The sequence below is a fragment of the Xenopus laevis genome, chromosome 1S (assembly GCF_017654675.1).
Source record: "Xenopus laevis strain J_2021 chromosome 1S, Xenopus_laevis_v10.1, whole genome shotgun sequence".
In the NCBI taxonomy this organism is placed as follows: domain Eukaryota; kingdom Metazoa; phylum Chordata; class Amphibia; order Anura; family Pipidae; genus Xenopus; species Xenopus laevis.
In genome coordinates this window covers 160,897,378-160,921,383 of record NC_054372.1, presented here as the reverse complement: position 1 = coordinate 160,921,383, position 24,006 = coordinate 160,897,378, and the positions used below count along the sequence as shown (strand labels likewise).

At 39.6% G+C, this 24,006-nt stretch overlaps 1 protein-coding gene across 4 annotated transcripts in view; it reads right to left on the bottom strand.

Moving 5' to 3' along the window:
- Positions 1-24,006, bottom strand: part of mcc.S (mutated in colorectal cancers S homeolog) — a 173,690-nt gene that overhangs the window by 22,019 nt on the left and 127,665 nt on the right. For all 4 annotated transcript variants that reach the window (XM_018244312.2, XM_018244313.2, XM_018244314.2 and 1 more), the window contains 6 exons: positions 17,304-17,450; positions 13,336-13,425; positions 10,961-11,109; positions 8,114-8,254; positions 4,784-4,884; positions 3,175-3,358 (listed from right to left, as the gene is read on the bottom strand). In XM_018244312.2, coding sequence (XP_018099801.1) covers positions 3,175-3,358; positions 4,784-4,884; positions 8,114-8,254; positions 10,961-11,109; positions 13,336-13,425; positions 17,304-17,450 — 812 coding nt within the window. The remainder of the gene's footprint in view (positions 1-3,174; positions 3,359-4,783; positions 4,885-8,113; positions 8,255-10,960; positions 11,110-13,335; positions 13,426-17,303; positions 17,451-24,006) is intronic.

The following is a 24,006-nucleotide window of genomic DNA, read 5'->3' as shown; positions in this document are numbered from 1 at the left end:
AGACTTTTGACCTGCTCCAAGTCCTTGAGAAAAATGCATTGGGGTGGAAAGCAAACCCTGTAACACTCTTGGTAAAATTTGGTACAAGTATTTGAAACCTCTTGGTCTGTTGTCTAAAAAAGGAGGAGACGCCTGCTACATACTCATAGCCTTATTCCCCTTACTAGGGAAGTAAAGCAAAGGCAGAACAGCAATTACAGTACAATGTTGCAGTCACTATAGGAATAGAAAAGCAGAGGGCATGCAACAAAAAGTTAATTACAATATTAAAAACAAAATGAGCATCCCTATAAGTTGTATGCAGGCATAAATACATATTTTTACATTACAGCAGTGCTGACAGCTCAAGCTAACACAATAATAATGGCAGTGTGAAAAGCTGTGCCAAACAGCTCATTATTGATCCCCCTTTACAAGTGTTGAAAGTACATTTCAATCAGCCTTCTATTAGCTTCCACATTGTATATCTCATGCCATAAATGTTCCCGCTCAGTAAATATCCAGAAGGTTTATAATGGCAGCAATATTTCATACTAAGCTTTTTGCAGTACAACCTGCATTACAATTTTATAGCCTTGAAATACCACTTTGACCAGCAATTTAATTGTGTGGAAAATGATTAAACAAGAAGTTGCTTACTACCGATTTCTGGGCAGGGCTTGGTTAATGGTCTTCGGAGCAACAATGTGACCGGCCAGATGGTTAGATATGTAGACAAATACCTCTTTTCCCTTTTAAATAATAATTATTGCTCCCCATGGATAGTGCTGTGGTCACATAAATTATTTTGGTTGCAGGTCTCATATTCTAAGGGGTATATTTATCAAGGAGTGAAGTTAGAGATCACCACAGTCCTCTCGAGTGAAATTCCGCCATTCGCCATTCATTTCTATGGGATTTTTAAAGGCGTATTTAACAAAGGATGAACTTTCACTTTCACCCATTGATAAATAAGCCTTTAAAAATCCCATAGAAATGAATGGAGAGTGGCGGAATTTCACTCTAGAGGAAAGTGGCGATCTCTAACTTCACTCCTTGATAAATATACCCCTAAGAATAAGAGATTGCGCCAATGTATTCAGGCCAGGACTAGAAACTGGGCCCAACGACTGGATCATAATGCAAGAGTAGGAGTGTGCGGATCGACGAACAGTCCTGCCCGACTGACATCTGGCCAACTTTCTGCCAGATATCGATCGGGGAAGCCTGTCGGAGGGCCCCAATCACAGGGCAATAAGCTGCCAACTCGGTCTGTCTGCAGTTTTTATTGGCCCGTGTATGGCCAGCTTTAGAGAAAAATAAAAAATAGGAATTTCTGTTCTGCTGCTGCTCTGTTGCTGGTCTGGGAACACATAAAATAACCTCTTTAAAGGGCATGTAAAGTCTAAAATAGAATAAGGCTTGAAATGCTGTATTTTGTATACTAAATATAAACATGAACTTACTGCACCACAAGCCTAATCAAACAAATAATTTATGCTTTCCAAGTTGGCTACACTGGGCCACCATTTTTTAACATCTTTGCAAGACTTAGACTAAGTGCACATGCTCAGTGTGGTCTGGGCTGCTTAGGGCCCACCGGGATACCAGGAAAACTCCCGGTGGGCCCAGGTGTTAGTGGGCCCTTTTACTTTTAACTATGTGGCCAATTTCATGGTCATTCCTTATTTCTTTATGGGAAAAATCTAATAATGGAAGAAAAGACTAAGTAAATATAAAAGACTAGGAGATTAAAGAGGACGAGTGAGGAGAGGAGGAATAAGCTGCTTGAGTTCTGCATGGCTGGTAAGTAAGGTGGGGGCCCCCCTGCTGTTCATAAGTATGATTGTTTCCCTGCTCAGCAGTTAGGGACCATCTGACAATTCCTATCCACAGCAGTAAATGAAGGGAGAATTTCACTGCATACAGTCAGGTTTCTTATAAAAATGGTACACATTTTTTAATTAAATTATATTGGAGATAGGTTTCTTTTTCATTAAAGAAAGTAAAAATGGGATTTAATTTTTTTGGCTTTACATGCCCTTTAAGATGTGGTGGAAATGGGGGGACATGTGCCATTACACAAACAGCTGAACATGGCCTCTATACTATGCACTATAAACAAGGTTTTCTACATACGTTGTGCCCACTGCAGACAATTCAGAAATGTCATGTGTACCTGTGTGCTTGTCACAGAGGCAGATCATACCAGCAATATGTATGGGATGCGTGCCATATGTATATTTTGCCTTGGTTCTGCCTGTAAATGGTCAATTCCAATGAGTCTGCCCCTTATACAGTCCTGCACCAATCACTTATTGCTTTAGGTTGTGTATATAACGGACGGATGCCTTGCACAAGCCACCCATAGTGTAACATTAACGCTGCAATGCTTAACCCTTGTTATTAACACAGTCAATATTGAATCTCAAAGTAAAACACTCCTGTGCTTATATCCTTTCAGTACTTGAAGAAAACGTTACTTTAACACATTTCCCTAATTTTACATTTTCCTGGATTTTACATATTTTTTTCTGGTCCCCTGAAAAACTTAAAATAGGGGTTCAAATGTATACTGCCACATGAGGCACCTATTTCTTCAAGGCCTAGGCCTAGCCCTCCCACCCTAACTCTGCCTAGAGTCTGTGTTAATGGCTACAGGATTTTCTAGTACTCGAAAGAGCCATCAGTTCTTATTTTACTTTCCTAAATACCCACCACTCTCTTATCCAAAGGTCCCCAACCTTTTTTTACTCGTAAGTCACAGTTAAATGTAAAACAGAGTTAGAAAGCAACACAAACTTGAAAAAGTCCATGGGGATGTCACGTAAGAGCTGTGATTGGCTGTTTGGTAGCCCCTATATGGACTGGTACCCTTCAGGAGACTCTGTCTGGCAGCACACATGGTTTTTATACAACCAAAACTTGCCTCTAAGCCAATTCAAAAATAAGCACCTGCTTTGAGACCACTGGGAGCAACATCCAAGGGGTCGGTGAGCAACATGTTGCTCGCAAGCTACTGGTTGGGGATCACTGTCTTATCCAGGGCTTTCCTCATACTATTTTTGTGCAAAGAAAAAGCAAATGTGCTGATGAAATGAACACTGTATTTTCAGGAAGCAAAGCCAATCTAGTTCTGCATAAGTTCCTGTTAAAACAGAGAAATTGTGAGGCTGTTGCTGAAGCCAAGCTTACCTTGTGTGACTGTTTGACGACAAACTTTCCCAGGGCTGCACACTACAACCAGTGACAGCAAAAGCTCCTCCACAACTGCCATCCAGCTTCATAAGTAAGGCCTTAGCTGCATTCTCTGCTGTCTTCCTGCAGTCGTGCGCCCGCTTCAGCATCTGTGTCACGTTCTCATCCACTGACTGCTCAGCTGGATCATAAAAGCCAAAATAACTTGTTAATAGAAAATGGCCACATACAGAATTATCTATATATTCAACTTGGCTTATTGTAGCCTTTGATTTGGTTCTGTTCTAGCACCTGAATGGTATTATTTTGCACTCTTTAGGAAGACACTTAACTGAAGAGAAGAAAAAGAACTGTATGCTATAGTAGACCGACACATTTTACTGCAGGGTGCAAAATATTGTGCATAATTATGAAGAACCACAAACTGATAAATCACAATCATAAAGTCACAAGAAAAATGCCTGGAAAAGTTGCAAATTGCCATTGTCAAGCTATTTCTGTAATTTGTCCTAGAAATACAATTTTCCCCTTGTCAAAAAATCTTAAGATTAATTTCCAATGGACTTTCATGGCATTTTGACAAATGCAATATTGTGGAATCAACCTTAATTAACCTTAACCTTAATTAATACCATTAGTGATTATAAAAGGCTAATTCTGGCCATATTAAAGAGTGAGGTTCACTGCACTGACAGTACAAGACTTTGAGAAAATCATTTTTCAGTAAGTCTAAGGCATTTGGATGACACTAGGTGACATCCAAAAGCTGTTCTCTGAGACGGTACTTCCTTTATGCTGTGTAACTAATGCTAAACAATTGCCTGGAGCTAATTGTAAAACACGAAGTCTATAAAATGTGTCTGCTCTGCATATCTGGGGCTGCATTGCACAGTGCCCTTGATGGAATGAGTTTTTAGCTGAAAAAGGTTTTTATGCCCTTGTATGTTATAGGTTTGATTAATAACATTAAAGGGGTTATTCATCTTTAAGTTAACTTTTAGGATGTTATCAAATGTACAATTCTAAGCAACTTTTCAAACGTTTCAATTAATTATTTTTTTATAGTTTTTTTTAATTAATTGCCTTCTTCTAACTCTTTCCAGCTTTAAAATGGGGATCGCTGACCCCTTCTAAAAACAAATGCTCTCTAAGGCTACACATTTATTGTTATTGCTACTTTTTATTACTCATATTTCTATTCAGGCCTCTCCTATTCATATTCCAGTTTCTTATTCAAATCAATGCATGGTTGCTAGGGTAATTTGGGCCCTCAGAATTTGCAAACTGGAGAGCTGCTGAATGCAAAGCGAAATAACTCAAAAACTACAAATAATAAAAAGTGAAAAACCGTTGCAAGTTGTCTCAGAATATCCCTCTCTACATGATACTAAAAAGGAATTTAAAGATGCACAACCCCTTTAATGTTAGTGTACAAGCATCATCTCGAGAGCCAGTATAGTTGGAGGAAAAAACACAACAATGAACAACTATTTGCAGCACATTGTCTAGAATATATACTTGTAGAAATCTTACCAGGCAGTCTGAATAAATATTTATTTTGTGCTCTAACATAATCATGAATATAAGTATGTCTTATTGCTCTTACCTACGGATCCGACTCCTGCAGCTCGAAATTGGCCAAGGATAAGGGATTGCTCACTCCCAGCGAGGGCCAGCAGCAGTTCATATGCCTCTATACATTGCTCGCTACACCACAAAGAAAAAAAATAAGGATAATCAATTCCCCTAGCAACAAGAGGCTGACATTTTACAGGTAGCACTTGAGTACACGACTTTCCTGGTGACCTAAAGTTTCCCAGCATTTTAACTAAATAGGTGTCACAGTGTCTACCTGTTACTTATTAAAAACTAGAATTCAGAAAGATTGAGGAATTGCTAAGGGAATGGATTAACCTGTGGATTCTAAACCTCACAGGGGGAGCAGGAATAGAATAGACTCTTTCCTGGAAACAGCATGCACAGGAGAGCTCACAGAAGGCAATGTTAGCCACAACAATGTTTGTTGTTGACGTAATTTAACATTCTGAGCATGATGTAAATAGCTTTTAAATTTCCAAGAGAAAGCTTCTTGGGAACCAGTCCAGCCGCCAGCGCCACATCAAATGCTGTTTATTCAGGAGGAGAGGTAAGGCACTGAGAAAAGTAGAACGGAGCAGAAAACTGGCAGGAACATAAGATGTAATATGTAATAGAAGAATGATAAAGGTTAAATGCAAAAAGCTCAGGAAATAGGTTGAAATGAAGGGTGCATGAAATATGAACAACACAATGTATGGCATCTTGCCCGTGATTGTTATATAATGTTCACTGCATCTAGAATTGTAACACCAATTAAAAAAATATTATGGGAGGTTTAAAAAAATAAAAAAAAAAATAAATAAATATATATATATATATATATATATTTATATATATATTTATATATATAGTGTTAAGCCACCATTAAGGTATCTATTTCTAGATAACATGCTGGCAAAACGAAGCAAAATAACTTTGCCCTAAACAAATTAGATCCTTTTGAGGCTTTCATTGGCTTATTTAATCTAATATATAAAGGTACATAGGAAAGACAATTGGCAGGAATGTTCCTATACATACATACACACTGCTTGCTCAATACCATTTAAACTAGTGTAAACAGACTAAACTCTGCACCCTCCACATATCACATTGTTTGCAGAGACAATATATTTTTCTCCAACAAGATGCTGCAGGGCTCACGCAAGAGTCACTGGTGCGAATCCCTGGCAAACAGTCTTTTGCCTTCTGTTTCATCCTAGAGCACGAGGCACTAAGCTTAGCAATACATATGCTGTCATGTCATATTAACAAATCCATTGATGTCCCCTGCCATTGTCTTCTATTCAGTTATTATAGCCAGCACAGGTGCAGGAGAAAGCTTGTCACTGTTCAGTGATAGAGCTAATGCCCTGCATATCCAACCATAACTAAAACAAGGAATAAACATAAGGGCTAGAATGAACATTTTGACATTTCTTGCAGAGAGAGAAAAATACAGTTGCACATTGAATCTCAAGTCTTTTGCAATACCACCAAATTGGTTCCACGGCACCATAACCCCAATATAGCATCTTATTCAGTAACTGTAATGTTACTATAACTATTTCTAAGAAATTGTTGTTCCAGTAGCAGGCAGCCGTACTGTGTAGAATACTACCCAGGTGCCCATACAGAGATAATCTCATACAGGTTCCCATGAAGTAACAATCTCATCCAGTAGGTTTTCAAAAAGTGAGAATTCATAGGTGTCCATGCAGTCTGGATATCAACAAGGTACCCCTGTGTCCACCTTACCCAAGTGTCCAGTGTGCTCAGAAACCATTCATGTCAGGGTCTTGCCATAGTGTCCATGGAGTAACAATCTTTTCCAGGAGGTATCCTTACAGCAAATACTACATCCAGGTGTGTTCAGAGTCTCATCCAGGTGTCCATCGTGGTTAGTGTTAGAGTGCCAATGTGGCCAGAGTCTCACCATGGTGTCCATGGAGCAACAATCTTGAATTGAATCCAGTTTCCATGTAGTTGGTGGAACACCTAGGTATTGTAGCCTAGAGTCCATGAAGTCAGATATTAACTACATGTCTGATCATGCAGTCAGATAATCAGCTGGTTATAGTGCCTTTAGAACTTCAAACCACAGCAATTGTGGAAAGGGCACATGACTCAATTTTTCATCTCAAACAAGTGTGAATAGAGTTGATCCAAGTGTCATAATAACAATTGTTTATGTTATTTCCCCCTGTCATTATTTTATGATGTGTTTTTTATTTCTAAATCACACTGTTTACACTGCAAATAATTCCCTGTACAATATAAAATTTCATTCCTGAACCAGCAAGTGTATTTTTTTTAGTTGTAAAACTGGTGTGTTGGCAGCCATCTCAGGTCATTTTGTCTAGTCATGTGCTTTCAGAAAGAGACAGTGCTGCGCTATGTTACTGCTTTCTGATAGGCTGTTATTTCTCCTGCTCAATGTAACTGAATGTGTTGCAGTGGGACCTGGATGTTACTAGTGAGTGCTGTTCTTAGATCTACCAGGGAGCTGTTATCTTGTGTTAGGAAGCTGCTATCTGGTTACCTTCCCATTGTTCTGTTGTTAGGCTGCTGGCGCAATTACAGCAACAATTTAAACTTTGTTTTCCTGTGCAATCACTATTATATAGTGAATAAAGTTCCCCCTCTTGTAAAATATAAGGATATTATAATTTACAGAGGAGTTTCATGACCATATACAGGTCATGGAACTCAGAGGTAACTTCTAATATCCTCATATTTTGCAACTGGGGGTACTTTATTTATTATAATACACAAGTTTCAGTGAGTCATGTGACAGAAATGACATCAGAACTCACAGTTTATAACTGATGACATCAGAACTCACCGTTTATAAGGATATCATTTACAAGATATTCATGGCTTTTGTGTATTATATAATTATATATCAATTGGCCAAAGTCAGATGTAATGTCACAGGAATGCTTTTTTTATCTTTCCCCTGTTGACTGATAACCTTAGTATATTGGCACCTATTGATTCTGAATATAATTTATTCTATGCTAATGTAAATGGCCATATTTATCACGAAATGAAAACTAAACACACAATTGTGGGGGCAAATAGATTCCTTCATGTGTGAATATTCCACTTATTTCAGTGGGAAAATGTCCATTTATCCATGTGAAACAATAAGGTCATGTTAAGGCACACGGTTGCCAGTTTATAATGTCATTTAATTTGATGGAGGGTATTCTAGAAGCATTGCCTTTTTCTGACTACCCAGAAAACCAAGATATATTAATATATCCCTGACTGTGCCTGGGTCTCATAGTTAAAGATCAAATAAATGTATCTGAAGCATCAAATATCAGATTTAATAATACATATCCATAATTACCTGTACTGCAGTGCTAGCCTGAGGGCCGTTGCATTGGATTCATATTTTCCCACCAGCATGCTCATTCTCTCAGCATTGCTCTTACACTCCTCCAGCGTTATTGTCAACAAATCATTCTGGGATTTTAAGTGCTCAATTCGGCTGTGGAGTAAAGAATCAATATTTTTATCCCGCCATGTAAATTACTGACTGTTTTTTTTCTTTTGCATATCAAACATTTAGAGTGTACTGGGATGAACAAATAATGGCAAGCAGGCAGAACTGAGGATCAATAAGGCACTTAGAAAACCATAATCATACAAGTCTATTGTCAGGCATTACAACCCATTCTCTTTTACTTGCACAGTTTTCTTGTACAGCCGTATTCTTTTCCTTGCCCTGCAGTCATTGTCAAACACTCTTGCAGTTTTATGCACTTTATTTTATTTAGCCAATGAGATGGGAACATCCATAAAATCGGTAGACTCTTTCTTGTATCTCTCTGTGATTACTTTAACTACCTTTTCCATTAGTATCCACTCCTGTTCCATTGCAGGCATGTGCTCCAGCTATACACGTGGAATGTGCCACTTATTACTTTATTTGCTTAGCACCCACCCTGAGAATGCACCAGTGAGGGGCAATAAGGATCTGAGGTATTACAGAGGCAGCTGCAGTCATCCACAGGGCAGCAGGTTTGACATGTATTTTAAAAGAAAGTGGAGTTCAAAAAAAGCTATTATATAGTTGAGCAGCTAAATCCATAAGATGTAGTCCCGAAGGGGAAAAAAAACACAAACAACAGTTGCCTATAAAAATTTAACCAAATTCTGTCACTAAAAGAGAATTAAAAACGCATTCTCGATGTCTGTCAACCTAGGGGTAGAGTGAACAATATAACATTTGTGTGTATGTTCACATACTTGCTGCAATGCTCTCAAATGGCTGATTACAAGTTTACACATTGCACAGAAGAAAATTCTTGCCTACACAGCTAGCAGAAAAATTGAGGGAGTACTTATAGAGTGGCACTTTAATTCCCCTTTACACCTTAAAGTACATGGGCCAATATGTAGAATGTAACAGGCATATGAAAACATTGCTGTGCCAACTGTCAGCCATAGTTCCAAGAATATCAAGAGTAGAAAATAAATGTTGACCCCAAATCAAATACAAATTGACCAGTTGTCACAGATTTTCACTTGTCCAAATTCCATTTCAATTCTCCAGTACTGCTGCTTTGGTGAAGGCCAGGTACATGCTCGGTCACTGTTGGCAGGGGCATAAAAACAGAGGAAGCAGGCCCTTCGGCTGCAGGGGGCCCTGGAATGAACTATTTCAATATAGCTTGCCAGCTTAGGAGCCAAGTAACATCTAGTTACACCACTGAGTGCTAGCCCACAATAATTTGTCTGCTGACCATGCACACATACTGTTTAAGGTTCTTAGCACATGCGCTTCAGGAAGCTGGAGAAAAGAGTCCACAAGGTATTGTCAAGGATTTTTAGAGGTAATTATTACATAAAAGCAGCTCTAGGGCATTACAATATGCTAGTGAAGGCAGATAACATTACGACTTTAGCTGCCCTTTTAGGGCTAGTCCACACGGGGAGATAGCGACGCTTTTGCGGTCGCGGCGACAAAGCGCCGCGACAGTCGCCGCGACCGGCGCAGGCGACAGTTTTGTATGGGCGCCTATGTAAAAACGCCTGTGCTAACCACACGAGGCGATGCGCTTTTCAACAGTCGCCTGAAAAAGCCTGGCGAGGCATTTTCAGGCGACTGTTGAAAAGCGCATCGCCTCGTGTGGTTAGCACAGGCGTTTTTACATAGGCGCCCATACAAAACTGTCGCCTGCGCCGGTCGCGGCGACTGTCGCGGCGCTTTGTCGCCGCGACCGCAAACGCGTCGCTATCTCCCCGTGTGGACTATCCCTTAACAGTCAATTTCTTCTATACCATAGTGTTAAAAAAAGCCCTTCCTCTATTCTCTGCAAACCCCTAGCAATATGTACTGTGTAACTCTAACAAGCTCCAGGCTACCATTAGAGTATACAAGCTATAAATCTCTCCTTCTCTATGTACCTCAAATACAGATGGCACAAGTACTATGGCACTCTAGTAGACATCAACAGATGATTTATTGCAACTCAAGGGAGCTTTTTAGAGGATCTCTACCTGTATAATACAAAATTCCAGACATAACAGCTTGCTACAAAATGTTACATGTGGAATATGTGTCATGGTTTTATTACTGAACAAGACTGCTGGGATTACTGGTATCACGTATCCCTGTGCCATCACCGTACAACACTTTGCACTTGGGTGCAATTTTCAGTTTGAAGACTCAGGTGTTCTTATTTGTTTGGCATGTAAAAGGGAATCTGGTGAAGTTTAGTATGGCTGTAAAACTGGGCCTACATAATATATTCAACCAACATCTCCTGCAGCTGGGAGCCTTAGTACAATGGCTGCTGGAAGGCCACAGGCTGGATATGCTTGCTATAAACAATTGAACTGGTTGTTTTTACAGCAGATTCTACAGGCTTCCCTCACAAAAATGAGTTGTACAACAAAGTATGTTTTTGGGCAACTAACATTTCTGATACAAGCAAGATGATAATTTTGTATATAGAGCTTGTTGTGAGTTTTCTTATATGTTGTCATAGACGGAAAGAAAAGCTTATTCCTCATACCCTGTGCTATAATAAAGAATAATTAACTACATTGAAGGCTCCCCAGTTCCTGTTTTTCTCTATGTTACTGAGTGGAGGTGGCTGCTCCTAAAGCTGTGGATGAGCCTGAAAACAATGACATTAGATAAGAAAGTGAATATATAAGGAACTCTTTTCTCCCTTATTGCCCATACCTGTTCAGTCTCTCTGTCTCCACCTCAAATTCTCTGATCTTGCTCTCTGAGATGGCAGAGCCATGAGAGTATAGGGTCTGGAAGATCTCTTGGATGTTGGAGCAGTCTTGCAGTGAGTGTGCCAAATGTTCTGCCACACTGCTGGATACCTGCAACACACACATTATTACAGGTTTTGGCAATGGAAAATAACTGTGACAGGTTAACATTTACTCTATATGACAAAAGTAGCCAAGCCCTTCACCAGTTCTCTCATTGTACTTTAATAAAAGCCTACACGGATGCAAAATAATTTTTTCTATTCCGTTAATATAATAATGCAATATTATGTTTGCACAAATACTTTGTACCCACACTTTAAAGGAAAAGGAAAGCTGAAATCACTGGGGGGTGCTCAGTTGTTAGACAACCTCCAGGGATTCTAGTTGCTTTCAAACTACCCCAGGCTGGTGCACCTCTTCTTCAAAAAGGACTACCATGCTAAGAAACTAGAATCATTGGGGGTAATTGGTAATTGGTAATTTGCTCCAGGTCGTTGTGCAAAATTCAGCTAAAAACTGAAGTTCAACTTTTAGCAGGACAGTGATCACAAACACAAAGGGAAAAAATGTTGGAGCTGCTCAAGAACAAAAGAAAGTAGAATGTGACCACGCCATGATGTCAAACTAGGCCCGGACGGGCAATCTGTTTATTCGGGCATTTGCCGATGGGGCCGCTCTATCCTTTTGTTTAAGTGGGCCGCTCTTGCACAGATCAGCTGTGCGTTTCCCAATGCAGCCACCTTGCTCCCTCCTTTGCCTTGAATGAAGCAAAAAAAACGGCACAAGAGTAGGCAGCCTGTGCCTGGGAAAGAATCGAGCAGATGCTTTCTGTAGTAATCTTAGGGACTTGGACAGACTAAAGGTGGCCATACACGGAGAGATCTGCTAGTTTGGCAATGTCTCCAAACGAGCAGATCTCTCCCCGATATGCCCACCTTGAGGTGGGCAATATTGGGCGGATCCGATCATGGGTCCTAGGGCCCAAAGATCAGATCCTAACGATGGCTAATGGGCGGTCGGTTCGTGGGACCGCATCAACGAACAGATGCGGCCGCGATCCTACGGGACTTTCGGCCAGAAATCGATCGGGGAAGCCCGTCGGAGGGCCCCAATTAGCTGCCGACTCAGTCTGTCGGCAGCTTTTATCGGCCCGTGTATGGCCACATTAAGTTAAGGGAATGAGGTAGCTGGGCAGGGGGCAGGAGAGGCACAAAACACATTAAGTCCACTCCCATATGACTGATTCTCCCCATATGTTGCTGCATTCCAACTCCCAGAGCATCTGGGGAGCCAGTGTGGAGAAACCTGTACAGAGCTGTGGGCAGGCTGCTTTGTGAGATGTCTGTGTGTATTGACTGGTGCTTCCCCCAGACACTTATCAGCTTATCCCTTACACAGATTTGCCAGGTAGTGTTTCTCTCACACTGAATCCATTAACTCTTTCTTTGCCTGAGTTATACAGGGAACTCTGAGTATCACTCATGTATTATAATGGATAATGTACCCCCTACTGTAAATGATAAGGATATTAGAAGTCACTGAGGAGTTGTTCTGTGACCATATAAAGGTACAAGGCTGTATGAAACTCTAAGTATCACTTGCATATTATAACAAGTAATGTACCCCATACTGTAATGTAACTATTGAATCCTTGTCATTTTTAAATAAGATGTTCATGGCTTATAATACATGGCAAATCAACACAATGGTTAACATATATGTGTGGATGAGTTCAAAATCATTGTGTGTTTACATGTGGGCTGCTTTGATTTTTTTTGCCCGGGCTGCTTTTTACTCCCAGTCCGGCCCTGTGTCAAACCAATTGAAAATCTGTGGCGCTTTTTAAAAATGTATGTCATCTATCTAACCTGAATATCACTGAGCATATCTGGATTAAACACTGGCAAAGCCTTATGTCTAAAAGTTGTCATTGCTGCAAACCTGGCAAAAACATATAAATAAGTAAGGGAAACAATGTCATTAAAATATACAATTTTTACTTTGAATGCTTAGTATTACAAAAAAAATCTAAGAACATTATTTCAGAGTAGAGAATTGGTCAGGGGTCTGACTACGTTATCTGGCAATTTGTGGCTTTTATATAGGGAACAGAACACATACAGTATGTCATGTATATTACCATTACAATACATCAGTGCCAATAATAACATGCAAAATATATAATGAATAGTGTACATCCTATTGTAAAATATAAAGATATTATAAGTCACCAAGGAGTTCCGTGACCATATAAAAGCACAGGGCTGAAGGCCAGTTTCAGCAATAAACAGCAGTGTAATAATCTGTCTCCACTGCATTACTTTATATACTTGCCCCAATGCTGCTGATTTCTGAACCCAGCACAGGTCTCTCTGATGAAGATGATTCTGACCGTGTCTTTGATAGCTTCACCCTCTCCGCAATCTACGAAATATTACAGCATGTCAGCAGAGGCGGCATTCGTTTCTACACATACAATTCTCACCAGCTAACTTTGGAAGGGTATGGGAGGGGGGTCTATGCATCAATGCAAATGTACTCTCTGTCCACAGTCATCCTGTGACCTGGGTTTTTAAGTCCCAAATTAACAGCAAAAGAAGGGTGCTCTTAAAATACTAACATCTCAGGAATTAAATCTTGCAGTGCCATAGAAAGTTGAATCTATCTACAAAATATACCAGATGGTTACATAGCAACACAGGACATAGATTAAGGGTCAACCTTCAGAACTTAAAAAGTGAAAGGGCCACAAATCCAAACTTTTGTACAGATACTGTAACTAAATACAGGGACAGTCCTTGTGCAGGGCAACTCTACAAACTCCACCTTGAACTTTTTGCTGACTTGGGTTTTAAATATTTCTAATCAAAATACTTTCCATGTACAGGTATAGGACCTGTTATCCAGAATGCTCGGGATCTGGGGTTTTCCGGATTTCTGTAATTTGGATCTCCATACCTTAAGTCTACTAGAAAATCATTAGATAAACCCAATAGGCTGGTTTTGCAGTCCAATAAGGATTAGTTTAATCTTAGTTTGGATCATGTACAAGGTACTGTTTTATTATTACAGAGAAAAAGGAAATAATTTTAAAAAATTTGGATTATTTGAATAAAATGGAATCAATGGGCATACGGCCTTATTGTAATTTAGAGCTTTCTGGATAATGGGTTTCCGGATAACGGGTCCCATACCTGTACAGGTATTTGGTCTCCTGAACCATATTATCCCAGTGTGCTGAATTTCATGTACAGGCCTGTGATGCAGCAAGCAAGACTTTATGGACTATCCTGCTTCATAGTTTTCATGAATGTCTATTGATCCACAGCTCCTTGCAAAGCAGTGAGAGATGTTGTGTCTTACTCCTCTTATATGTATTACACGCTTCTTCAGAGGTAATTGCTTGAGCGTTTTTCCCCATAGGCTACAATGAAAAGTCGCCTGCGCTAATGCACGCTGAGGAAGTTCGGGGAGATAGTCGCTCAGAAGACGAGGCGATTAGTCACCAGGCAAAATCTCCCCGAATCTCCTCGTGTGGACTAGCCCTAATCTCCCCGAATCTTACCATGTGCCTCTGCCCTAAAAGTCTCTGGAATGAATCAAAATACATCTTAAATAAATATTACCAACCTTGATAAACTATATCACAATAACGGATGGGTTACGCCAGTGTAAAATATGTTACATTTCTACAGTAAATCAAACTACAGGCACTTCATAAATATCACCACTTTTAACTTTGTAATGAATACTGCCTGCTGATTTCACCAATGGTAATGGAAGGTGTTAAATCATGGCAACAGCTTGATAAATAACACTTTTTTTCACACTACATTTTGCACAGCGTGATAGGCAACCTCCTGTTCCGTTTTCCTTCCCTTGAAAAACATGCAGGACATGTTTTCTAATAAAAACTGACCATTGTAAGTAACACAGATTTAAAGGAACAGTAACACCAAAAAATGAAAGTGTTCTAATGGGATGACAATATAATGCACTAGTAAAACTGACGTGTTTACCTCAGAAACACAACTATAGTTTATATAAACAAGCTGCTATGTAGCCATGGAGGCAGCAATTCAAGCACAGGATACACAGTAGATAACAGATAAATCCCATTGTATACTACAGAGCTTATTTGTTATCTGCTGTGTAACCTATGTCTTTTCTCCTTTTTCAGCTTTGAGTGGCTGCCCCCATGGCTACACAGCAACTTGTTTATATAAACTATAGATATAGTATCTTAAGCAAATACACCAGTTGTACAATTGCAACACAACAGTACATTATATTTTCGTTACTTCAAAACACTTTCATTTTTTGGTTTTACTATTCCTTTAAGGGTTAGTTCACACGAGGAGATTTGGGGAGATTTTGTCGCCTGGCGACTAATCTCCTCGTCTTCTGAGCGACTATCTCCCCAAACTGCCTCAGCGTGTTTTCCCATAGGCTATAATGAAAAGTCGCCTGCGCTAATGCACACGCAGTGATGCGTTTTCCATAGTCGCCCGAAATTGCCTCCGTGAGATTGTCGGGGAGATTGTTGCTCATAAGATGAGGCGATTAGTCGCCAGGCGACAAAATCTCCCTGAATCTCCTCGTGTGAATTAACCCTAAGACTGTAAGATCCACTAGGGTAGAGACTGATGTCAGTGATGTATAATCTCTGCTATATAAAGCATAATAGCAATAGAGGCAAGAATCACAATGCCTGCTATATTGCACTAAAGCAATGTTAATCTTATACAGGTATGGGACCTATTATCCAAAATGCTTGAGACCTGAGGTTTTCAGGATAATGGGTCTTTCCGTAATTTGGACCTTCATACCTTATGTCTACTCGAAAACCATTTAAACATTAAATAACCCCGATAGGCTCGTTTTGCCTCCAATATGAATTTGTTTTATCTTAGTTGGTATCAAGTACAAGGTACTGTTTTATTATTACAAAGAAAAAGGAAATCATTTTTAAAAATCTGGATTATTTGATTATAATGGAGTGTATGAAAGATGGCCTTTCCACAATTCGGATCTTTCTGGATAAAGCGTTTGCGGATAACGGATCCCATATATGTATTATTAAATAAACCAGCCAATTTGCAAATGCAATGCAATCTATGTAATTATAGGGAAGGTCAGAGATCAACAATCAATGCTGACACTGTGACATTACCCTTAAAATATACTGCACTTTTTGACATGAGCTCATTCTGTTGGGTTTATGTAGAAAAGGTACATAAACCCTATCTGAACTTCTAGATATAAATATAATTGTATTCAATTTTTTCACACAGACATTCCTGATTCCATGGACTGAAAGGAAAGCATGATTTCTAAATATGACCTTTGGTCCACAGATGCTGCTGGACTCCCACTCTTTGCATATGCATTTTAATCGACCCTGACACTCTATCAATAAAATGCACACTGTTTTTTTTAACTGATTATATATGCAATTTGTATATGGGACCACAAACATTCAGATCCATTAATAGTACATTTATTATCAGTGATTAAGGAAACTGCTTTGCTGTCTTTTTTCACTGAATGTTTATTGCCATCAAAAGAAATAAAATTCCACCTTCGTAATGAAAAAAAGGACATTTCCCAATTCTTACCAAATGCAGCAGTTTCTTTTTTTGTACAACTGCATAACAAATAGCAGAAGTAGATAATATTCAGTGCTTCCCTTGGTATTAAGGGTCTGGCCACACGGGTAGATTCGGGGAGATTAGTAGCCAGGCGACAAATTTCCTCTTCTTCGCAGCGACTAATCTCCCCAATCTGCCTTCCGGCAGGCTAAAATGAAAATCGAAGCGCTCCATGTTCCTGCCCCCAGGCGATTTACATTTTAGGCAGCGGAAGGCAGATTGGGGAGATTAGTCGCTGCGAAGAAGAGGAAATTTGTCGCCTGGCGACTGATCTCCCCGAATCTACCCATGTGGCCAGACTTAAGGTGCCTGAGCCTCCTTCCAGCAAGGGCTCACTTATCTAGCTCTGCAGGTTAACTCTCCAGTCAAAGACACATGGGAGGTGAGGAGTGGGGCTGAAGTCCCGAGTAGGGTTGCCATCTGGCCAGTATTTTACCGGCCTGGCCGGTAAAAATGATGGTTGCTCCCAATATTACTAATAGGGAAAAAAGATAAATATATAGGAAGGCTGGTATTTTTTTCCAGAAAAGGTGGCAACCCTAGTCCCGAGGGTGCTTTTACTCCACACCCTCACTAATCCTCTAGCTGAGAACACAAGGAGCTGTGTCTCTCAGATAATGCCAGACATTAGCAGGCTACACAATGGCTCACCTTGGCAATGGGAATGTCATTGCTGCTGCTGCTCGTGCTCAGTTCTCCAGTGCTGGGGTTGACCGGTCGGCTTGCTGAGGTGAGGCGGCCATGGCTAGAGGGGCCGGTTGCTTGTACACTCTGCAACCTAGTCTGTAATTCACGCACCTAAAAATATACAGAATCAATCAATTGCTTTGTAACATGTATTAGGCCAAAAGCTGCTATATGTGAGTTTTGAAACAAATAAAATAAATAATAAATAAAGAGATGTGAACAAAGAAATCTGTTTCTTGTATTCTGTGTCAGCACAGAAAGAAAAAAAACAGTAGAAGTGTTAATGTTTAATAGTTTAATTGCTCTGGTGATTACGGTAAGTCACACTACAGATTTAGGGAATAACAGAACACCTGACATTTCAGTCCACTCCCTGACTAGAACTTTATAAACATGTATCATGCTATAACCCTATGGGGCCTCTCCTATACGCTCATTTCCTCTTCACTTATGAAGATGTCCTGCTATTCACCTCCCCCAAACACTTTACTGCTGGCTCCAGAACCAAGTTTAACATGAGGAATCTCTGAGGGTATGCGCAGGCCTACTGTGGGACAGAAGAATTGTCTTGCCAACCAACAGCATCTGAGCTTCACATAAACTGCACACATACCATTGCTTTTTGCAGAAAATGCAACTATTCAGTCTAGGAAACTACATGAACAATGTAAGGACGCAATGAAAAGAAAAAAGGGGCTTATACAGGACCAATTCATAATTTCCAAGACTAAGGATTATTGGCAATCAAAAGTTTTCTTTGAGCATGAGTACATGGGTCTACTGATAGGCAGCTATTGCTCTGGAATGCTTTCTTTCGTGTTTTTGGCTAATACCCATCTACCTGCACTAATATCTGCCCTACACAATGTGTTTCCATGAAGAGGTGGGGTCTGTCTGCAAAGACAAGTGTAATTCTTGTTGATAGGTCTGCACCAATCCCAAATGCCAAATGTGCCATCAACTTTAGGATTAGGAAAACAGTTTTTTGAAATATTGCGCCATGGTCCTAACTCATGAGTCCCTGCAAAAAATCCCAAACAAAATTTTGCACCTCACTACACCAATCTCATTCTGGAAATATACAACTTATGTATTTTTAATAAAAATAAAGTTTTGTGTCAGTCTAGTCAACTATAATTTATTCAAAATCATAGAAGGGGCCTTTCCCTCTACAACCCTGTTAGGTGAATAAAAGGTTCCAAAAGTTTCACTGGCACTCAAGGCTGGTTCCAGCAGGGACAATCCCTTGTGTGTTTATTTGCAGTTGTGCAACGTTTCAGGGTTGGACCCCTTTGTCAAGCTTCTCAAGCATACAGTAATGCTTGACAAAGGGGTACAACCCCGAAACGTTGGATAACTGCAAATAAACACGCAACACTGCTTGAACCAGCCTTGAGTGCTAGTGAATCTTTTGGAACTATTTGTTTGGGAGGGTGCCGATCCCTCCATCACAGTGCACCAAGCGTTAATTCAAGAAGGCCATGGTGTGCAACTGACAATAGGAACCCTAGAATTGCCAGCACCCAGGATGTAACAGTAATTCCAGGGTTCCTGCATCAGTAGGTCAACAGGCTTGTAGCAAGTGAATAACAAGCTAATGCTGTTATTGACATTCAGTGAATGGAAGTGACTTATACCCACTCAGAAAATGCTAGCAACAACTTGTGTCTCATTCACAGTAACACACAAGCTAATTAGTGTAATTTTGCCTCTCTGTCCGCTGCCACAATGATGCTGGCATAAAAAAAACACTGAATTGCTTCTGAAACATGTGCTTTGCCACTCTGCACTGCATTAGGCAATGAGTTTTGTGTCCTTGCGTTTGATACCATAGAATGAGTACATGCTGCATAGTCCCTGTTTACATTGAGAGCAAAAATGCAACTAAAAGGAGGCTTGGAGCATCTGGGGTACCACATGCAGAAAGGGAAATAGTCCTGCATTGCATTCCTATTTTTTTATTTAAAATATGGTTCTCAATGCATGCCAGGATCCATTAAAAGCTAAATTCTGAAGCAACTAACATAGTAGGCACAAACAGAAATAAAAAACAGGATAAGATCCTGTTATATTTATGCAATACTGCCAGATAAACTGCCTTTGCCGCTGAAAGCAATACCTGCAATAGAAGGTGAGAAAGTCTGGCACTTTGGCATTCAGCATAACTTTAGCACTGGCACAGGTGGAAATGGTACACATAGGACTATTAGTGAAAAGGGGAAATAGTTTGCATATACTGTTCTTTTTTTTTTATTAATAAATATCAGTTTATGAGATCTGTGAATTATAATGACGCACAAGTGTTTGCGGAGGTCCTACACAAATGAAATCTATAGAATTAAGGCTGCACACAGACTGAAAAAACACTGATAAGAAGATGGAAAGACAAAGACTTCAGAACATCCTGGGATAATTAGTGAGGTTTCAACCACTGGCTGAAAATGTTGCATCCTGACTTTGTGCTTGTGTTGTGCCTTCACCTTTCATCACACGAGTCCCTGTGATAAGAGACTGGCAGGCAACCAGAAAATCTCAGCCCAAGGAGCCGTGACTGATGACAAGCTGAATTCACTCTAATCTCATAAGTAATGGATCACGGGCAAGAAATGAAAACCTCTAAAAGTGGACGTTAATAGGTGGGTGCAATAAACCATGTTCCTCCTGAATTTGGCACCGCTTCAAGTTTCCATGATCAAATGGAAAACAGGCCAATAAATATAAATTCGGTTGCTAGAAAGGGCTCGGTTAATGAAAGCCACTGACAGAAGCAGGAATATCGAAATGTTTGTGGCAATTAAAGACCAAACGTTACATTCTTGGCATAATTCACAGCAGAATAAACTGCCTCTGAATCTGAACAAGCAAAATGTTGATTTCATTTTTGTGGTTCTTTTGCACCTTATGGATGTGTGGGAAACATAATTCTACTGTGCAGAATAAATCAATTTAAGCAAAAACCTTTGCCACTTTTTTATTTTTTTTGGTCTGGGGTTGACACTGATGTTAAAATCCCTCATCCTCACATAATCCAAGCAAAGGCTTTCCCATTCACGAAAAAGCAATCATTCTGCCTGTCTGCCATTTAATTATTCTCACAGACAATCCTGTGGGCTCAGTGTTGGCTGGAAGATCACATTTCTCTTAACTGTGACCAAGTGTTTCTGTCAGCTGGAAATGCAACTATGGTAAGAAACAAATTCCTGTGTACTTTTCCTAAATACTATATGTTACATATAATATGGAGTTCATAGCCTATTTTAAACTATTACTTCCTAGTAAGAGTAATTAGAAATCTCAAAACACCTGACGTTACAGCATAGTTATTATATTAAAAAGTAATTCATAATCTTATGGATGCCAAGTGGCATTAGCAATACATGCTCCTTAGCAGGGATTTTGAACCTATGCACTGCAAGGCCATCAGATGGATTTAGTTTATTCATTTAAAGGAAAAAAAAACTTTGTGCTGATGTGAAATCTGCCAGGATGGGACACTGCTTCTAATTCCGAATATTTTATAGCAGAATATTCGGACAGAAGAAGTCATCGGAGGTGACTTCTTATATCCTCCGATTTTAAAATAGGGTTTACATTATCGTTTTTTTTTTGTTTTTTTTTAAACAAAAAGCTTTATTAAGTTTGGGAATGTGACACACAATGCACTGAAATTGCTAAACACTGTTTGTTATGATATAATACATGAAAATGAATTACATCCTTATAAAGCATCTTAGCAATGTCATCAGTACTTAGTGATGTCATTTGTGTCACTTGACTTGTGTATTATAGAAAGTAATGTGCCCTCTACAGTGAAATGTGAGAATATTTGACGTCACCTTGGAGATTCGTGACTTGTATAAAAGTAGTCTGCTTTCAGCCTCTTGCTTTTTTTTTTTTTAAACGGGGGGGATAGGGGAACTCAAAGTGGGATATATATATATTTCACATTTTTCATGGTTTCTGTGCATTAAAAAAAACAATTTATTTCTTTAATGCTCTGCGAGCTACCACCAGCCATAACTGAGCAGAACTACAACTCTCAAGCCTCAACAGTTCCAAATTATCAGTCCTTTTTTTTTTTTAATGAGGCCAAATATACTTTTCAACACTAACAAAACCATGTTTATTATTTACTGCAAACGAACACAAGCATTTTAATCTCTTCCTGAGAAAGAAAGTTTGCAGGCAGAACAATTTTAAAGTAATTTAATATATAATAAAATTTATATAATAATCTGGAGGCAGGTTCCATTTCAGTGCAAGAGATGAAAAAGACACTTTAGCCATGCTCTATGAAGGGAACAGCACCACATTTATTCTCTCTGTACACGTCCGGTTACCATCTTCACACTAACATCAATCTTCTATGTCCAACAGCCTTTGGCCCTTCTCTGCCACTGTATATCAGCTTCTGTCTCCTCACATCCACCAGTCACTCCATCACTCTCTCCCTCAATACATCAGACACTGCATGTCCCGCCATACAATTATAGCAACCTCTCTTCCAATCAAATTAAGCAAATAACTTTTGTTAAAGGACAAGGAAAGGCCGAAAAATAAAATCCCATTTTTACTTTCTTTAATGAAAAAGAAACCTATCTCCAATATACTTTAATTAAAAAATGTGTACTGTTTTTATAAGAAACCTGACTGTATGCAGTGAAATTCTCCCTTCATTTCCTGCTGTGGATAGGAATTGTCAGATGGTCCCTAACTGCTGAGCAGGGAAACAATCATACTTATGAACAGCAGGGGGAGCCCCCGCCTTACTTACCAGCCATGCAGAACTCAAGCAGCTTTGTTTTGTGACGATCCCTAAGCAGCCCAGACCATACTGAGCATGTGCAGGGTCAGGGTCAGGCAAAGATGTATAACAAAGTTACAAGATGGTGGCCCCCTGTGGCCAACTTTGAAAGCATAAATCATTTGTTTGATTAGGCTTGTGGTGCAGTAAGTTCATGTTTATATTTAGTATACAAAATACAGCATTTCTAGCCTTATTCTATTTTAGACTTTCCTTGTCCTTTAAAGAGTCACTGTAAACGCTTTACAGATTATTTTCCATTATAATAATGTGTTACTTTTATACATGCATATATTTTTAATGCACCCCACAAATAAATTATTGATAGATTGTGACGCTAGGTGGAGTACACATTGAAAACTGTACTCTGCTAGATAGTCTGGCATTGCTGCAAAGACTACAAAGGGAAATGTTGGCACTGGCCTCTAGATAAACTACAACACATGAAGCTGATTGCCTTCATAGAATTTTAAATCTACTTGGACCCTTCACACTGAGTTGGCAGCTTACTGGGCCGGGTATGGAGTCCTCTGAAGCATCTGCCTAACCAATACCTGTGCAATTGTTAAAAAGATATCTTATGGTCATGTTTCAAAATCCTGTCAGGCAGGGACAGCATCAGTCTCTCTAGGGCCCATTATTATGTGATGTTTGGGAGCCTGTTCTTCCTCTTGCAAAAAAAAAAAAATTACAACTGAATAAAGCACCAAATTAAACTGATTGTGCCTCTTTAGTATCTTTTACCTGATATCATCCCAACCTACTATGCTTACAGGCACTGCCAGCTGCAAGCACCTTGAATCAGTTTTTTTTTTGTTTAAATCAGACTCTTAATTGAAATGTGTTTTTCTTGCTACTAATTTCTGTTTGGCCAATGATTCACAAGCCTTTTAGATTGCCAAAATCCTCTCAGACAACAGCTGTCATTCTCTGATCACCGCAGTGCTCCCTCAGAGGAACAAAACATGCCCTGGGCATAACTATACAGCAATTGAGTAGATCAAATGATATAAAGTGCAGCTGCTCTCTAGCAAAAGTGTGGCTCCATGATTCACTGCTTCCTAATTTGCCAAATGAAATCCCAACCAGCAGGCTTTGCTTTTTATTTAAATGTGAATAATGGGGTGCAACCTGTCTAGTGTATCATTGCTGACCCTACTTGAAGACATCAAGTGGCTGTACTCCAAAGTATTGTGGTGCAGACATTGTCTCTTGTCCAAAATGGACAAATCCCAGCAATAGAGCAGTGAATGCCCCACAGAAAGTATAGCATGCAGAGTAATTTCTTAGTGGATACTAGCCATTTTGTACTTTTTACCATTTGCTTTGATCAAAAATATGAATCAGGCTGAAATACATTGCCATGGTTTTACCTCTCAAAGACAATCTGGAGGTAAACATTGGGTTTGCTGTATGACTGGGCAGAATTAGTTGAGAAGTGAGTTTATGTCCCGGACTCCCGGCACAACAAAAGAGACTCAATCCCAGTTGAGTACTTACAGAACGGGAGACATATAGCAAATGGTTTGTGTGTATGTGTGTGTATGTGTGTGCAGGTCCCCTATGCAAGCTCATGATTACATCAGTCATTAATGAGCCATGAGGATGGAGAGAAACTGCAAGGCATAAGGCTGTGTAGCCAGTAAACCACAATCTGTTAACAGAAAGCATTAAACACCTAATTTAATTAAATCTGCAAGAAAAGAAAAACCTATTGAGAGCACTTTGTTTGATTACAGACGCAAGCAGAATGGAACGGCCCTATTGATCCGATCAGCTTTTTTCTTCTCCTCTCATCACTACTGATTTAGGGAAAAAGTGTGCATGTATACATATCTGATACAGGTCGCTGAATCTAGTATG